The sequence below is a fragment of the Capricornis sumatraensis genome, chromosome 17, assembly GCF_032405125.1.
Source record: "Capricornis sumatraensis isolate serow.1 chromosome 17, serow.2, whole genome shotgun sequence".
Taxonomy (NCBI): Eukaryota; Metazoa; Chordata; class Mammalia; order Artiodactyla; family Bovidae; genus Capricornis; species Capricornis sumatraensis.
Genome location: NC_091085.1, coordinates 9,081,635 through 9,100,661, shown reverse-complemented (window position 1 = coordinate 9,100,661; position 19,027 = coordinate 9,081,635). Strand labels below are relative to the sequence as shown.

Genomic DNA, 19,027 nt, shown 5'->3' with positions numbered 1-19,027 from the left:
CTTCACCCCTTTTGGAGAGGGATATACTGAGCAAGGTCCATGCCTCTGTTTTCATGAATATGGAGCCCTCCCTTTCTCTCCCTTTAGTTGAACAAAATGTAAATCCTAGAGTATGCGCTGATGGAAAATCTGTGGGTCGAGCACAAAATGTTATTCCTGTAGCTGTCAAGCTCAAAGACCCGCACTTATTTCCACATAAGAAGCAGTATCCACTGAAACCTGAAGTGTAGAAAGGGTTAAAACTCATCATTGAGAATTTAAAGGAGCAGGGACTATTAGTTCCTGTAACAGTCCATGCAACATTCTTATTTTGGGTATACAGAAATCAAATGTTAAATGGAGACTAGTTCGAGATTTACGAATAATAAATGAGGCTGTAGTTCCTTGACACCCCATGGTGCCTAATCCTTACACTCTATTGTCTGAAATTCCTGAATGAGCCAAATATTTCTCAGTAATTGATTTAAAAGATGCCTTCTATTCAGTGCCTTGGCGGAGGAAAGTCAATTTCTATTTGCCTTTGAGGACCCTATGCAGCCAGCTTCTCAGTTAACCTGGACAGTTTTGCCCCAGGAATTTCGTGACAGTCCTCACTTATTTGGATAAAGTTTGTCATGGGATCTATGAAACTTTAATAGCTCCGAAGCGGTGGTGTTACAATATGTAGACGATATTTTGCTCAGTGCTGAGACAGAGGAAGCTTGTTCATGAGCCTCAGAAGACTTCTTAAGCTTTCTGGCAGGCTGCGGTTACAAGGCATCAAGAATAAAGGCTCAGCTTTGTCAACAATCTGTTAGATATCTGGGCCTAATCATATCAGAAAGGACTAGGGCCATAGGCCTGGAGAGAATTAAACCTATACTAAATCATTCCCTACCTATGACTTTAAGATAATTGAGAGGATTTTTGAGAATCTCAGGCTACTGTGATTCCGGGTTATGGGGAACTTGCCCAGCCTTTATATAAACTTATAGCTGAAACTCAGCAGGGCCAAACAGAGAAACTGGTTTGGTCTCCAGATACTCAAAAGGCTTTTAAGGTTCTTCAGACTGCTCTCCTGCAAGCTCCCCCTCTGAGCTTGCCCACAGAGTTAGAATTTAATTTGTTTGACACTGAAAGAAAAGGTATGGCCTTGGGAGTTTTGACACAACCCTGAGGGCCTCACCAGCAACCTATTGCTTATCGAAGCAGAGAATTAGATGTAATTTCACCTGGATGGCCAAAATGCCTAAGAGTAATTGGGGCAGCAGCTTTATTAGCACCTGAAGCTTTAAAAATAATTAATGGATGAAACCTTACTGTACTGACTTCTCATGATATGAGCAGAATCTTAAATTCTAAGTTTAATATTTCGATGACAGACAGCAGGCTTCTTAAATATCAGTCATTGTTGTTAGAAGGACCAGAAACTAAGCTTAAAGTTTGTGGAAATTTAAATCCTGCCACTTTTCTTCCTGAGAAGGAAAATGAAACACCTGATCGCGATTGTCCCCAATTTCTAACTTTAAACTATGCAGTTCGAGAAGATCTAACGGATACCCCATTAGACAATCCTGACATGGAAATATTTACAGATGACAGTTCTTTTGTTCAGGATGGAAAGCGTAAAACAGGTTACGCCATGGTTACTGCTGAACAGGTTTTAGAAGCAAAATCTCTCCCCCAGGGAACCAGTGATCAGTTAGCAGAGCTTGTGGCTCTGACCTGAGCTCCAGAGTTAAGCAAAGGGCAGCAGGTAAATATCTACACTGATTCTAAGTCTGTTTATTTGACTTTACGTGCTCATGCTGCAATATAGAAAGAAAGGCAGTTTAAAACAGCAACAGGAGAAGCTATTAAACATTTCAGAGAGATCAAGAGACTTTTAACTGCTATATGGTGTTCTAAAGAAGTAGCTGTTATGCATTGCAAAGGGCACAGCAGGGATGGGAGTGAAGTAGCCAATGGTAATCAGTTGGCTGACTGTCAAGCCAGAAAAGCAGCACCTTATGAAACCCCTTCACTACAGATGCCTTTGATCTGGACAGGTCCTGTGGAACAGGAAAAACCACAATATACTGAGGAAGAATTAGAAAGATATGAGAAAAGAGAAACATAGATTACTGATAAAGGATGGTTACCTCTGAGGATGGACGATTAATAATTCCTGAAAGTACTCAATGGAAAATTCTTAAGGGTTTACACCAGAGTTTTCATTAGGGTGCAGAGAATACTTACCAGATGGCTTCTCATTTGTTTGAAGTTAAAAATGCAATGAAAACTTTAAAGAACATTATCAAACGGTGTGAGGTTTGTCAGAAAAATAACCTAAAGACTGAAAAGCTAGCAAAATCTAGGTTACAACGAAGTGGAAAGTATCCTGGAGAGGACTGGGAAATTGATTTTACTCATATGCCACAAGCTAATGGCTATTCTTGTTTACAAGTTTGGGTGGATACTTTTACTGGATGGATTGAGGCTTTTCCCTGTCGAAGAGAGCAGGCTAAGGAGGTTATACAGATTTTAATCCATGAAATTATCCCCAGGTTTGGGCTGCCACGGAGCCTTCAGAGTGACAATGGCTCCACCTTTAAAGCTGCTGTAACTCAGCTGCTTTAACCCTGCTGTCTAAGGCTCTAGGAATAGAATATCACTTACACTGTTCCTGGAGACTCCAATCCTCAGGAAAGGTTGAAAAAGCTAATAACATAAAAAAACATCTGCGCAAATTAACTCAAGAAACGCAGGACATTTGGGTTAAAGTCCTACCCACAGCTTGAGATACCTGTATGCAGGTCAGGAAGCAACAGTTAGAACTGGACATGGAACAACAGACTGGTTCCAAATAGGAAAAGGAGTACGTCAAGGCTGTATATTGTCACCCTGCTTATTTAACTTACATGCAGAGTACATCATGAGAAATGCTGGGCTGGAAGAAGCACAAGCTAGAATCAAGATTGCTGGGAGAAATATCAATAACCTCATATATGCAGATGACACCACCATTATGGCAGAAAGTGAAGAGGAACTAAAAAGCCTGTTGATGAAAGTAAAAGAGGAGAGTGAAAAAGTTGACTTAAAGCTCAACATTCAGAAAACGAAGATCATGGCATCTGGTCCCATCACTTCATGGGAAATAGATGGGGTAACAGTGGAAACACTGTCAGACTTTATCTTTTTGGGCTCCAAAATCACTGCAGATGGTGACTGCAGCCATGAAATTAAAAGACGTTTACTCCTTGGAAGAAAAGTTATGACCAACCTAGAGAGCATATTGAAAAGCAGAGACATTACTTTGCCGACTAAGGTCCGTTTAGTCAAGGCTATGGTTTTCCCAGTGGTCATGTATGGATTTGAGAGTTGGACCGTGGGGAAAGCTGAATGCCGAACAATTGCTGCTTTTGAACTGTGGTGTTGGAGAAGATTCTTGAGAGTCCCTTGGACTGCAAGGAGATCGAACCAGTCCATTCTAAAGAAGATCAGCCCTGGGTGTTCTTTGGAAGGAATGATGCTGAAGCTGAAACTCCAGTACTTTGGCCACCTCATGCGAAGAGTTGACTCATTGGAAAAGACTCTGATGCTGGGAGGGATTAGGGGCAGGAAGAGAAGGGGACGACAGAGGATGAGATGGCTGGATGGCATCACTGACTCGATGGACATGAGTTTGAGTGAACTCTGGAAGTTGGTAATGGACAGGAAAGCCTGGCGTGCTGCGATTCATGGGGTCGCAAAGAGTCGGACACAACTGAGCGACTGAACTGAACTGAACTGAACATAGTTTTAATGAAGGCTCGAACTGCCCCTAAAAGGAGGGACTGTCCCCCTTTGACTGTATTTATGGAAGGCTTTTCTTATGCACATTGTTATAGACCCCAAAGCCTTGGAATTAACTAATTATGTAACTCAGCTCTCAGGTTTTCAATAGGCATTAACAGAACTCTAGTAGATGGCTCCTGAGTCAAGCAAGCCTCTATTTGAGCCAGGAATTGAGGTCCGCATAAAAACACCAGGGTCTGGGGGCCCATCTCTTGAGCCCCTCTGGGAAGGCCCTTACCAGATTATTCTTTCTTCTCCCACAGCTGTCAAAGTGTGAGAAACTGATTCGTGGGTACATCACACTCAAGTTAAGAGGTGGTACCCTGACCAGAACTAAGTGACTTCATTTTATCTTTACTTTCTATGCTTTGACTTTGCACTTTTCAGATGGGCCTGATAATCTATGTAAGCCTACGTATGGTATGCTGACTCCAAAAATCCTGAGTCTGCTGTTTGATCCTCAAGACAATGCCTTCCTGTCCTGGGCTCACTCCTACGCAGCATTTCACAGTCAGTTTAACTGTTGGGTGTGTGGAGCACTCCCCTCTTCATCAGTGGAAGGCTTCCCATGGTGGACATTGCCACTTCAAGGAAAAGACTTTCTCCAAGTCTGCAAATACTTTCAATAACTATCACATGTGGTGCCTCTTCTTAAACTGATGATATCTAACAATCCTCAGATGGACTGATGTAACTCTGGATATAATATGACTTTAAATTTTGATTTTAACTTGTTTTAAGGATTATTTTGCCTTGCATCTGTAACTGTATAACTGGATTTGTTTCTAGTCACATGAAGGCTTTTAAGTTACAAATGGTTGTCCAACCTCCTAAGAGTGCCACAGCCTCTTCCAAATATTACTTAGGGCCCCTGGATCAGAGACCCTCAATATGAGGGTAAGGAGAATATGTTTCCTCAACAATTTAGGGACCAAACCCCTAAACAGCAGGAAGTCATTATGGGATGAAAAGGACCCCCCTTTCCCTAGGCAACATAATTCTCCTAAAAGAAAAGAGGGGAATGAGAGAGTCATTTCCTAGGCAGAGTGATAAAAAGTCTAAGGAGAGAGGAGTCTGGAGTTCTCAAGGAGGAAGAAAGGACACACTTTTTCCTCTACATTCCTGAGGTTTATATAACAATAATGTATCCTGCTTGAAGACAGTCTCTGGAAAAAAACCTTCTGGCTAATCCTATTATCTTAAAGTGTAAATTATGGGAGTGGGTCTAGTGAGGCATTCTTCACTAGGCATTCTTCCTCCAGACATTCTTTCGATTCACTGTAATAACTAATTAGAGAGTATATAACTTCATGGCTAACACTAGCAAGGGGGTACTCTTTCTGTCCCCTTCTGATGCCTATGTCAGAAGCTTTCCCTATCTCCTTTATACTTTAATAAAACTTTATTACACTAAAGCTCTGAGAGATCAAGCCTCATCTCTGGCCCCGGATTGAATTCTTCTCCTCCAGAAGCCAAGAATCCCGTGTCTTTGAGTCGTTCAGCAACAGCCTTTCCATGTTTAGTGACTAAGTCGTGCCCGACTTTTGCAAACCCATGAACTGTAGCCCTCCAGGCTCCTCTGCCCATGGGATTTTCAAGGCAAGAATATTGGAGTGGGTTGCTATTTCCTTCTCCAAGGTATCTTCCTGACCCAGGAATCAAACCCACATCTTCTGCATTACAGGTGGATTCTTTACCACTGAGCCACCTGAGAAGCCCTAACCATAAAAAGATTAGAGTGTAATTTTTATTTTATTCTCTGGAAGACTTTATGCAAGACTATATTTATTTCTTACTGGGTTGTTGGGTAGAACTTATTCATGAAGCCATCTAGCCTGGGTTTTCATTGTCAAAAACTTTTTGACTAATAATTCAAATAAACAGTAATTTGATTTCTCTAGTGGTTATAGAAACATTCAAATTTTTAATTTCTTCTTGAATAAGAGCTTACTAAGTAATATTTTGTAGTGATTTTCCCATTTCATTTACATTTTCAAAGTTATTGGCATAATGTTCAAAATGTTCTTTTGGTGTCTAAAGCATCTATGGTTATAATAATCATTTTATTCTAATTATTAGATAATTGTGCTTTCTCTGTTAATCTTTTTTTCTTGATCTTTTTCATCCATTTCTCTAAATTGTTTTCTAAATCTATTTTCTAAATCGTTTCAAAGTACCAACTTTTTCCATACTTTGTCCATACAGTTTCATGTTTTTAAATTTATTTTTTATTTCTTCCTTTATGTACTATTCCATTTATTTTATTGCTCCTTTTTCTAGTGTCTTTATATGGATGTCTATCTCTTTAGTTTGGAGCATTTTTTAATTTCCTAATAACAGTATATAAGTTTGTGAATTTCCTTCTAAATACACTTTAGATGTATCTTACAGACTTGTAATTCTCAGTACTTTTATTATAATTGAAAATAATTTCTAATTTTTATCATAATTTCTTATTGAATGAATGGGATAGTTGATATATATTTCTCAATTTTAATATGTGTGGGATTTTTCTAGTTATCTTTCTGATACTGATTTTAACTTAATTCCATTGTGTTTGAGAATATAATTTGTATTATGTCAACCCTTTTAGATCATTTACTATTTCTTTCAAAATTATATCTTTCCAAAAATTCCTGGAGTTTGAATAATACCCATCATAAATTTTCTGAGCTATTCAATTAATCAAATAAGAATAGAAAACAAAGTAAAATATATTTGAAAGAAGATGAACCTTTGCATTTGAGACTAAAAGAGAACAGTTGATGGGATAAACTACCTTCTCTCCTGGGGTCACAGAGACTCTCCAGATGCAGTGTGTATAAGATGGATAGCCATTTGGAAATCCTGGGGAGGAAAGATTGCCATTGGATTCTTGTAGGGTTTCTCCACATGCTGAAAGAAAGAAAAAACAACATATGTTTGATTTTTTTTAATGAAAAGGATAAAAGTATTTATTATTTTTTATAAAAGACATTTGCTTCATAAATGAATCTTGAGTCTTTTGGTATTAGAGAAGGATATATATTTGTATAACACTTTTCCTTTATAAGTAATTTTTTAAATGTCTTTCTTACTAGAATTTCAGTATACTTAAAGGGATTGCTATAGCTAACCATATAACAAGATTATGAGATAAATAACCTGAAGAAACATAAAATTCTTCCTCATGGAAACATTTCTCATTCATTCCCAATGAGCAAATAGCCAACTTATACATCACCCATACTCAAATTCAAGCCAGTGGGTACCTATTCAATGTGATTCTGGGACCCCATGAAATATTCTATTATTATATTTGGTGTACAGTGAAGTTGATTTTAATAATGAATACTGTATCAAAGTTGGGAAAAATAAAATGTAAGTAATAATGAATAAATAGTCAATAAAAGTGGTGCTAAAATGACACACAATGAAATATTTTTTTTCAAAATAAACTGGAATAAATTGAAACATAAAACACTATGAAAGACAAAATTTCCAATGAGATATAGATATTTATCTATTCTCTGTTTTCTGCCTATAATAAGTAGAAATGACTGGGAAAGCAATTTTATTTTCCTTTTACTACCCCTATCCACTGGAGAATCCCATGGAGAGGCGGCCTGGCAGGCTACACCCATGGGGTCACAAGAGTTGGACATGACTTAACAACTAAACAACCAAACAACCAACAACCCCTATCTAACTTCTTGGTAGTAATTATCAGTCATCTGATGTAGCAAACAGTCAGCTGTACAACCTCAAGATCAGTATGACTAATATCTATAGGCCAATTCAACAAAGACAAGGTCAGAGGATAATTAGCTCATTGGTTCCGCCAAGGTTTGTAGTCAGAAGCATTCTACAACGGACTGTCTTGTTGCTTTTGCAAGACATGATCTGAGTCAAATGAATATAAGCAGATTTAAGTATCCTTAATTCATGAATAATTCCTATACACCAGTTAAGTTTATATAAATATTTATATAAAGCTGTTTATAGTTTTCATTCAACAGTTTGAAAGAATAACTCCTTCCTTCTGAAGAAGACTGAAATAGAACCTGATATATTACCATATTATAGAGTCAGCAGGTGAACTCTAGCAGGTGAACTCTTGTCTCATCAAAACAATACATTATAAATGGTTCTGCATATCTTGATTTAAATGAAGAAACAAAAATAATGGCTTGGAAGACATAGAGATGTAAAAAGAGTTTGATATGATATAAATATTTATGCAGCCATGAAATTAAAAGACGCTTGCTCCTTGGAAGAAAGGCAGTGACAAACCTAGACAGTGTATTAAAAAACAGACATTAACTACAAAGGTCCGCATAGTCAAAGCTATGGTGTTTCCCATAGTCATGTACGGATGTGAGAGCTGGAACAATGAAAAAAGGCTGAGCACTTGAGAACTGATGCCTTTGAACTGTCATAAGGGAGAAGACTCTTAAGAGTCCCTTGGACAGAAAGGAGATCCAACCAGTCAATCCTAAAGGAAATCACCCTGAATACTCATTGGAAGGACTGATGCTGAAGTTGAAGCTCCAATAGTTTGGCCACCTGATGCAAAGAACCGACTCATTGGAAAAGACCCTGATGCTGGGAATGATTGAAGGCAGAAGGAAAAGCGGATGACAGAGGATGAGATGGTTGGATGGCCTCACAGACTCAATGGACATGAGTTTGAGCAAACTCCGGGAGATGGTTTAGGAAAAGGGAAGCCTGGTATACTGCAGTTCATGTGGTCACAAAGAGTTGGACATGACTGGGAGGCTGAAGAACAACAACAAATAATGTTTGTATAACAAAATAAATTTAAAATAAGAGCAAGCAATATTTATTCTGATAAACAGGTAGATAAAAGCAACTTGAGAATAAAAGAAAAATGTTCAAGGTAAAAAATATGTAATCAGCACTTTTCATGAATCATCTAAGGATACTTGATAAATGCGACATTATAAGAACCCTTAGAAAAATGAAAATTTATTAAGATTTATTAATGTAACCAATGTGCTTCTAATTATGATCAGTTTAGGTGCTAAATAGCCGTTGGGGGAATTTAGTGTGTTTCAATGAAAAAAGCTACAAAAAAAAAAAAAACCTACAGCAGTTTAAAAATAAATTCTGTAATTCTAAGCCACATAGAATGTTGGTACTGGATTTCCTCAAGAGGAATTAAAACAATTAACTCACACATGTAAACAAACATTATTATACTGATAAAATGATGAAACAGAAAGCTCTCTGAAATGCAAAAAAAAAAAAGAATATAGTTCAAAAATCTAATAAATGTATTATATAGCACCTACTTATAATGCAAGAAATGTGGACAACAATTGCCAAGTTGTAATCATTTGTGCATTTCCCTCAGTACATGTGGCTATCCCAGGCTACCTGATCCTTATTTCAGTAGATTTTCATAAATTTTCCTGGGCATTTGTTGATTAATGTTCAGGTATAAAAAATAATTTTATAACTAAAACAACTAAAGGAAAATTAGCAAGGAAAAGATGGCACTACTAAGTTAAATACATAGTCTCTTCATTTACACAGTAATCTATTTAGTATATGGATGAGAAGAGAGAAGTTTGGCTCATGGCATAATCCCTTGTTATGTCATACAAGCAAGTCTCAAAGCCCTCAGCCTCAGTTTTCTGTTCTTTAAAGTGGCTATCTTATTAATATGTACTTCATGAAGTTGTTTTGTAGGGGTCAAGTATTGTGATGCCCAAAGTCCTCTATTTAACACTTAGATACCTCTGACACAGGTAGGAAAACTGTGGGATTAATTTTTATAATGTATCTTTGAGCTAAAAAAACCCCAATCTTATCTAAGAGAAAAAAAATATACAAAGAAAAATTATCATCAGTCTCCTAATAAAAATCATTCTAAAATAAAACAATTCACAAATTGAATTTTCATCTCTGTAGGCAGATGACATGATCTTATATGTACAAAACCATAAAGATTACACAGACCCCTCCCCCAAAAAAAACCTGTTAGAAGTAATAAAAAAAAATATATACAAAAGTGTAGAATACAAAATCAACACACAAAATTCAGTTGCATATCCATTAACTATCAATGAACAATATGAAAATGAAATTAAGAAAATAACTCTTTTTATAAAAAAAAAACCCTCAGTAATAAAATATTTAGGAATGAAAGAGGCAAAATAAACTTGAGGCAAAAGACATGAACATTGAAGACTACAAAACATTGATAAAACAAATTTAAGAGGACACAAAGATGTGTTCATGGATTGGAAAACTTAATATTGTTAAAATATTATCCATCCTAGTCAAAGCATGGATAAATTTCTAAAATTCAATGCAATCCCTATCAAATGCCTAGTGGCATATTTTTGTAGAAATGAGAGGAAAAGTCTTAAAATTCGTATAGAATTACAAATCCTAAATAGCCAAAACAATCTTGAGGAAAAAAAAAACAAGAGCTGGAAGCTTCATTCTTCTTAACCTAAAAACATACTACAAATCGAACCAATACAATATTGTAAAGAAAAAAAAAATTTTTTTAAGTATGATACTAGCATAAGAGAGGCATATAGACCAACGGGACAGAATAAAGAGCCAAAAATAAACCCACACCTAAACAGTAAAATGGGATTTTTGATAAAGGTGCCAAGAGCTTTCAATGGTGAAAAGATAGGCTCCTCCATAAATTGTCTTAGGGAAACTAGCTACACACGTACAAGAGAATAAAATCGAACCATTTTTTCCACTTTCCACAAAAATCAACTCAAAGTGGATTAAAGACCTAAAAGTAAGACCGCAAATTGTAAAATTCCCAGAAGAAAAACATAGGTGAAAAACATCATAACAGAGGTCTTGGCAATGATTGCTTAGATATGAAACCAAAAGCACAGATAATCAGAGTAAAAATAGACAAGGGGGACAACAACAAGCTGAACAACTGTGTAGCAAAGGAAAGAATTGATAAAATGAAAAGAAATCTTTGGAATGGAACATTTGCAAATCGTGCATCTGATAAGGGGTTAGTATCCAAAACATGGAAGGAACTCAGCAAACAAACAACAAAACAAACCCCAAGTAACAAAATTTTAAAATGGGCAAAGGACTTGAATAGACATTTCTCCACAGAAGACAAACAAATGGCCAATAGATACATGAAAAAAGTTCTCAATGTAACCAATAATCAGAGAAATGAAAATCAAAACCACAATGAGATATCACCTCACAATGGCTTGTTGGCCATTATTGAAAAAACAGAAATAGCAAGTGTTGGTGAGGATGTAGAGAAACCACTTTGCACTGCTGTTAGGAATGTAAAATGGTGCGGCCACTGTGGAAAACAATGTGGAGTTTCCTCAGAAATAATAAATAGAACTACCAAATTATATAGCAACTCTACTTCTGGGTATTGATGCAAAAGAAGTGAAGACAGTGTTGAAGAAATATGTATACTCATGTATTCACTAAGTATTACTGAGAGTAGCCATAAAAACAAACTGTCTTATCATTGGATGAATGAATAAATAAAACGTGGTACATGAATACAATGGAATACTATTCAATCTTAAAACAGAAATAAATCTGTCACGTGCTACAACAGGGATGAACCTTGAGTACCTAATTCTAGTGAAATAGGCTCAGTTCAGTTCAGTCACTCAGTCGTGTCCGACACATTGCAACCCCATGAATCACAGCACTCCAGGCCTCCCTGTCCATCACCAACTCCCGGAGTTCACTCAGACTCACGTCCATCGAGTCCGTGATACCATCCAGCCATCTCATCCTCTGTGGTCCCCTTCTCCTCCTGCCCCCAATCCCTCCCAGCATCAGAGTCTTTTCCAATGAGTCAACTCTTTGCATGAGGCGGCCAAAGTACTGGAGTTTCAGCTTTAGCATCATTTCTTCCAAAGAAATCCCAGGGCTGATCTCCTTCAAAATGGACTGGATGGATCTCCTTGCAGTACAAAGGACTCTCAAGAGTCTTCTCCAACACCACAGTTCAAAAGCATCAATTCTTCGGTGCTCAGCCATCTTCACAGGCCAACTCTCACATCCATACATGACCACAGGAAAAACCATAGCCTTGACTAGACGGACCTTAGTCGGCAAAGTAAAGTCTCTGCTTTTGAATATACAATCTAGGTTGGTCATAACTTTTCTTCCAAAGAGTAAGCGTCTTTTAATTTCACAGCTGCAATCACCATCTGCAGTGATTTTGGAGCCCCCAAAAATAAAGTCTGACACTGTTTCCACTGTTTCCCCATTTATTTCCCATGAAGTGATCGGATTGGTTGCCATGATCTTCGTTTTCTGAATGTTGAGCTTTAGGCCAACTTTTTCATTCTCCTCTTTCACTTTTGTCAAGAGGCTTTAGAAGTCCTCTTCATTTTCTGCCATAAAGGTGGTGTCATCTGCATATCTGAGGTTATTGATATTTCTCCTGGCAATCCTGATTCCAGCTTATGCTTCCTCCAGTCCACCATTTCTCATGAGGTACTCTGCATATAAGTTAAATAAGCAGGGTGACAATATACAGCCTTGACGTACTCCTTTTCCTATTTGGAACCAGTCTGTTGTTCCATGTCCGGTTCTAATGGCTGCTTCCTGACCTCCATACAGATTTCTCAAGAGGCAGGTTAGGTGGTCTGGTATTCCCATCTCTTTCAGAATTTTCCACAGTTTATTGTGATCCACACAGTCAAAGGCTCTGGCATAGTCAAGAAAACAGAAATAGATGTTTTTCTGGAACTCTCTTGCTTTTTCCATGATCAGGCAGATGTTGGCAATTTGATCTCTGGTTCCTCTGCCTTTTCTAAAACCAGTTTGAACAACAGGAAGTTTACGGTTCACATATTGCTGAAGCCTGGCTTGGACAATTTTGAGCATTATTTTACTAGCATGTGAGATGAGTGCAATTGTGCAGTAGTTTGAGCATTCTTTGGCATTGCCTTTCTTTGGGATTGGAATGAAAACTGACCTTTTCCAGTCCTGTGGCCACTGCTGAGTATTCCAAATGTGCTTGCATATTGAGTGTAGCACTTTCACAGCATCATCTTTCAGGATTTGAAATAGCTCAACTGCAATTCCATCACCTCCACTAGCTTTGCTCGTAGCAATGTTTTCCAAGGCCCACTTTACTTCACATTTCAGGATGGCTAGTCAGTAGGTGACCAATTTGCTACTGGAGATCAGTGGAGAGATAACTCCAGAAAGAATGAAGGGATGGAGCCAAAGCAAAAACAATACCCAGCTGTGGATGTGACTGGTGATAGAAGCAAGGTCCGATGCTGTAAAGAGCAATATTGCATAGGAACCTGGAATGTCAGGTCCATGAATCAAGGCAAATTGGAAGGAGTCAAACAAGAGATGGCAAGAGTGAACGTCAACATTCTAGGAATCAGTGAACTAAAATGGACTAGAATGGGTGAATTTAACTGAGATGGCCATTATATCTACTACTGAGGGCAGGAATACCTCAGAAGAAAAGGAGTAGCCATCATGGTCAACAAAAGAGTCTGAAATGCAGTACTTGGATGGAAGCTCAAACACAACAGAATGATCTCTGTTCGTCTCCAAGGCACACCATTCAATATCACAGTTATCCAAGTCTATGCCCCAACCAGTAACGCTGAAGAAGCTGAAGTTGAATGGTTTTATGAAGACCTACAAGATCTTTTAGAATTAACACCCAAAAAAGATGTCCTTTTCATTATAGGAGACTGGACTGCAAAAGTAGGAAGTCAAGAAACACCTGGAATAACAGGCAAATTTGGCCTTGGAATGCAGAATGAAGCAGGACAAAGACTAAGAGAGTTTTGCCAAGAAAATTCACTGGTCATAGCAAACACCCTCTTCCAACAACACAAGAGAAGACTCTACACATGGACATCACTAGATGGTCAACACCCAAATCAGACTGATTATATTCTTTGCAGCCAAAGATGGAGAAGCTCTATACAGTCAACAAAAACAAGACCAGGAGCTGATTACCAGATTCAGACTCAAATTGAAGAAAATAGGGAAAACCGCTAGACCATTCAGGTATGACCTAAATCAAATCCCTTATGATTATACAGTGGAAGTGAGAAATAGATTTAAGGGCCTAGATCTGATAGATAGAGTGCCTGATGAACTATGGAATGAGGTTCGTGACATTGTACAGGAGACATGGATCAAGACCATCCCCGTGGAAAAGAAATGCAAAAAAGCAAAATGGCTGTCTGGGGAGGCCTTACAAATAGCTGTGAAAAGAAGAGAGGTAAAAAGCAAAGGAGAAAAGGAAAGATATAATCATCTGAATGCAGAGTTCCAGAGAATAGCAAGAAGAGATAAGCAAGTCTTCTTCAGTGATCAATGCAAAGAAATAGAAGAAAAGAACAGAATGGGAAAGACTAGAGATCTCTTCAAGAAAATTAGAGATATCAAGGGAAACTTTCATGCAAAGATGGGCTTGATAAAGGACAGAAATGGTATGGACCTAACTGAAGCAGAAGATATTAAGAAGAGGTGGCAAGAATACACAGAAGAACTGTACAAAAAAGACCTTCACAATCCAGATAATCATGATGGTGTGATCACTAATCTAGAGCCAGACATCCTGGAAATAGGCTTAGGCACACAGAAAAAGACTAATATCGTGTGAGATTTCTAAAGAGATCTGCTGTATAACAATGTGTACATAATTTACAGCACTGTACTGTACAATAAAATTTTGTTAATAGGACATATGTTATATGTGTTTCATCAAAATTTAAAAATTATTAATCATAACAAGTAAACCTAAATATTTTATGATCCATCTCACTTTTGCAACAGATGGTTCTCATGTGTGCTTTACCTTCCAAGATAGAAAATTGTTTTTGAATTATATAAATGCTTTTTGGATTGTGTGTGGCTGAGAAATTATTACAAATTCATATGTTATAATAGCATGATTAAATTTACAGTTGTTCATATTCCCATATACAGATATTTTTTGTAGCAAATGTCTATAATATCCACCAGATATCAAAGATTGAGAATAACTTTTCCATATTCTAAAGGAATATCTTTATAATTTTAGTAACTCAAAAAACGTACAATTACTTGTAGTAGATAAATCTCTTCCCTCAAAATCTTGATAAGCTATAGAGTAGGGGAAGAAATAAAACTATATCTAAAGAAATTAGCACTACCTAATTAACTTCATACATCCATTGCTCTCTCAAGCTTTTAAATGTAATTAATAAAATATAGATTTAAAATGATTCTAAGGTAAGAAATGTTAAGCTAAATACTGTCATCTGAACCATAACGGTGAAATTAATTACTGAAATATTTTAAAATATATTTCAACAGCAACTCCCTAGCCAAGTCCGATACCAGTTCCAAGAAGTCTTCTTCATTCCATGGTGCAGCTCAGTTCAGGCACCCCTCTCAGAACTGCTTTATCATCTTTCTACTGATGAGATTTACTTCCTTGACAAGTAACATTGTCTGGAGAATTGTACAGTTGATTGGCTATTTGTGTGCATAATCTGTGCTTCCTTCTATGTGGCCATAATATCTGGTGTAGTACCTTTCACATATTAAAGCAACTATTTCATTCATACAGCAACTACTTACTGAGCACTTAATTAATATTTAATTGATATGTAGATGATACCAGTCTAAAGGAAAAAAGTGAAGAGGAACTAAAAAGCCTCTTGATTAAGGTAAAAGAGGAGAGTGAAAAAGCTGGCTTGAAACTTAACATTAAAGAAACTAAGATCATGGCAACTTTGGGAAGCCCCTAGGGCTCCCTTGATAGCTCAGCTGGTAAAGAATCCACCTGCAATGCAGTAGATTGACCTGGTTCAATTCCTGGGTCTGGAAGATCCACTGGAGAAGGGATAGACTAAGCATGGGCGGCTGTGACCGGCGCGCTAAGCGCAGGCGGCTGCGACTGGCACACTAAGCTCGGCCAAGAAGAGCTACCCCACGTCCGAGGTCAGGGGCAGAAGTAGGAAGGACCCCATGTGCAAAGGGCGGTGACCAAGAGGAGTTACCCCACATCTGAGGTCAGGGGAAGCAGCCAAGAGTGCCAGGCTGAGATGGCACAGGAACCGCCGAGAGGAGCTACCCCACACCAGAGGCCAGGGGCAGCAGCTGGGAGGAGCTACCCCAGGACCAAGGAGCGGTGGCTGCTCAGGGGCAGGAGGGCCTAGAGGAGCTATCCCACGTTGAAAGTCCAGAAGGGCGGTGGTGAGGAGATACCCTTCTTCCAAGGTAAGGAGCAGTGGCTGTGCTTTGCTGGAGCAGCCATGAAGAGATACCCCACGCCCAAGGTAAGAGAAACCCAAGTAAGATGGTAGGTGTTGCAAGAGGGCATCAGAGGGCAGACACACTGAAACCATACTCGCAGAAATCGAGTCAATCTAATCCCACTAGGACCACATCCTTGTCTAACTCAATGAAACTAAGCCATGCCCACGGGGCAACCCAAGACGGGCGGGTCATGGTGGAGAGATCTGAGAGAATGTGGTCCATTGGAGAAAGGAATGGCAAACCACTTCAGTATTCTTGCCTTGAGAACCCCATTAACAGTATGAAAAGGTAAAATGATAGGATACTGAAAGAGGAACTCCCCAAGTCGGTAGGTGCCCAACATACTACTGGAGGCCAGTGGAGAAATAACTCCAGATAGAATGAAGGGATGGAGCCAAAGCAAAAACAATACCCAGTTGTGGATGTGACTGGTGATAGAAGCAAGGTCTGATGCTGTAAAGAGCAATATTGCATAGGAACCTGGAATGTCAGGTCCATGAATCAAGGCAAATTGGAAGGAGTCAAACAAGAGATGGCAAGAGTGAACGTCGACATTCTAGGAATCAGAGAACTAAAATGGACTAGAATGGGTGAATTTAACGAGACGACCATTATATCTACTACTGTGGGCAGGAATCCCTCAGAAGAAATGGAGTAGCCATCATGGTCAACAAAAGAGTCCGAAATGCAGTACTGGGATGCAACCTCAAAAACGACAGAATGATCTCTATTCATTTACAAGGAAAACCATTCAATATTACAGTAATCCAAGTCTATGCCCAACCAGTAACGGTGAAGAAGCTGAAGTTGAATGGCTTTATGAAGACCTACAAAACCTTTTAGAACTAACACCCCAAAAAAGATGTCCTTTTCATTATAGGAGACTGGAATGGAAAAGTAGGAAGTCAAGAAACACCTGGAATAACAGGCAAATTTGGCCTTGGAATGCAGAATGAAGCAAGGCAAAGACTAATAGAGTTTTGCCAAGAAAATGCACTGGTCATAGCAAACACCCTCTTCCAACAACACAAGAGAAGACTCTACACATGGACATCACCAGATGGTCAACACCGAAATCAGATTGATTATATTCTTTGCAGCCAAAGATGGAGAAGCTCTATACAGTCAACAAAAACAAGACCAGGAGCTGACTGTGGCTCAGATCATGAACTCCTTATTACCAAATTCAGACTTAAATTGAAGAAAGCAGGGAAAACTGCTAGACCATTCAGGTATGACCTAAATCAAATCCCTTATGATTATACAGTGGAAGTGAGAAATAGTTTTAAGGGCCTAGATCTGATAGATAGCCTGATGAACTATGGACTGAGGTTCGTGACATTGTACAGGAGACAGGGATCAAGACCATCCCCATGGAAAAGAAATGCAAAAAAGCAAAATGGCTGTCTGGGGAGGCCTTACAAATAGCTGTGAAAAGGAGAAAAGGAAAGTTATAAGCATCTGAATGCAGAGTTCCAAAGAATAGCAAGAAGAGATAAGAAAACCTTCTTCATTATTAGTATATAGGAATACAAGGGATTTCTGTGTGTTGATTTTATATCCGGCAACTCTACTATATTCATTGATTAGCTCTAGTAATTTTCTGGTGGAGTCTTTAGGGTTTTCTATGTAGAGGATCATGTCATCTGCAGACAGTGAGAGTTTTACTTCTTCTTTTCCAATTTGGATTCCTTTTATTTCTTTTTCTGCTCTGATTGCTGTGGCCAAAACTTCCTGAACTATGTTGAATAGTAGTGGTGAAAGTGGGCACCCTTGTCTTATTCCTGACTTTACGGGAAATGCTTTCAATTTTTCACCATTGAGGATAATGTTTGCTGTGGGTTTGTCATATATAGCTTTTATTATGTTGAGGTATGTTCCTTCTATTCTTGCTTTCTGGAGAGTTTTTTTTTTTTTTTATCATAAATGGATGTTGAATTTTGTCAAAGGCTTTCTCTTCATCTATTAAGATAATCATTGGCTTTTATTTTTCAATTTGTTAATGTGGTGAATTACATTGATTGATTTGCAGATATTGAAGAATCCTTGAATCCCTGGGATAAAGCCCACTTGGTCATGGTGTATGATCTTTTTAATGTGTTGCTGGATTCTGATTGCTAGAATTTTGTTAAGGATTTTTGCATCTATGTTCATCAGTGATATTTACCTGTAGTTTTCTTTTTTTTGTGGCTTCTATGTCAGGTTTTGGTATTAGGGTGATGGTGGCCTCATATAATGAGTTTGGAAGTTTACCTTCCTCTGCAATTTTCTGGAAGAGTTTGAATAGGATAGGTGTTAGCTCTTCTCAAAATTTTTGGTAGAATTCAGCTGTGAAGCCGTCTGGACCTGGGCTTTTTTTTTGCTGGAAGATTTCTAATTACAGTTTCAATTTCCATGCTTGTGATGGGTCTGTTAAGATTTTCTATTTCTTCCTGATTCAGTTTTGGAAAATTGTACTTTTCTAAGAATTTGTCCATTTCTTCCAAGTTGTCCATTTCATTGGCATATAATTGCTGATAGTAGTCTCTTATGATCCTTTGTATTTTTGTGTTGTCTGTTGTGATCTCTCCATTTTCATTTCTAATTTTATTGATTTGATTTTTCTCCCTTTGTTTCTTGATGAGTCTGGCTAATGGTTTGTCAATCTTATTTATCCTTTCAAAGAAAAAGCTTTCTGTTTTGTTGATTTTTGCTATGGTCTCTTTTGTTTCTTTTGCATTTATTTCTGTCCATATTTTTAAGATTTCTTTTCTTCTACTAACCCTGGGGTTTTCCATTTCTTCCTTTTCTAGTTGCTTTAGGTGTAGAGTTAGGTTATTTATTTGACTTATTTCTTGTTTCTTGAGGTATGCCTGTATTGCTATAAACTTTCCCCTTAGCACTGCTTTTAGTGTCCCACAGGTTTTGGGTTGTTGTGTTTTCATTTTCATTTGTTTCTATGCATATTTTGATTTCTTTTTTGATTTCT

The 19,027-nt window shown here is 38.0% G+C and overlaps 1 protein-coding gene across 1 annotated transcript in view; it reads right to left on the bottom strand.

The window, feature by feature from the left end:
- Positions 1-19,027, bottom strand: part of TLL1 (tolloid like 1) — a 326,873-nt gene that overhangs the window by 110,700 nt on the left and 197,146 nt on the right. Inside the window, exon 9 of the mRNA XM_068989937.1 lies at positions 6,575-6,690. Coding sequence (XP_068846038.1) covers positions 6,575-6,690 — 116 coding nt within the window. The remainder of the gene's footprint in view (positions 1-6,574; positions 6,691-19,027) is intronic.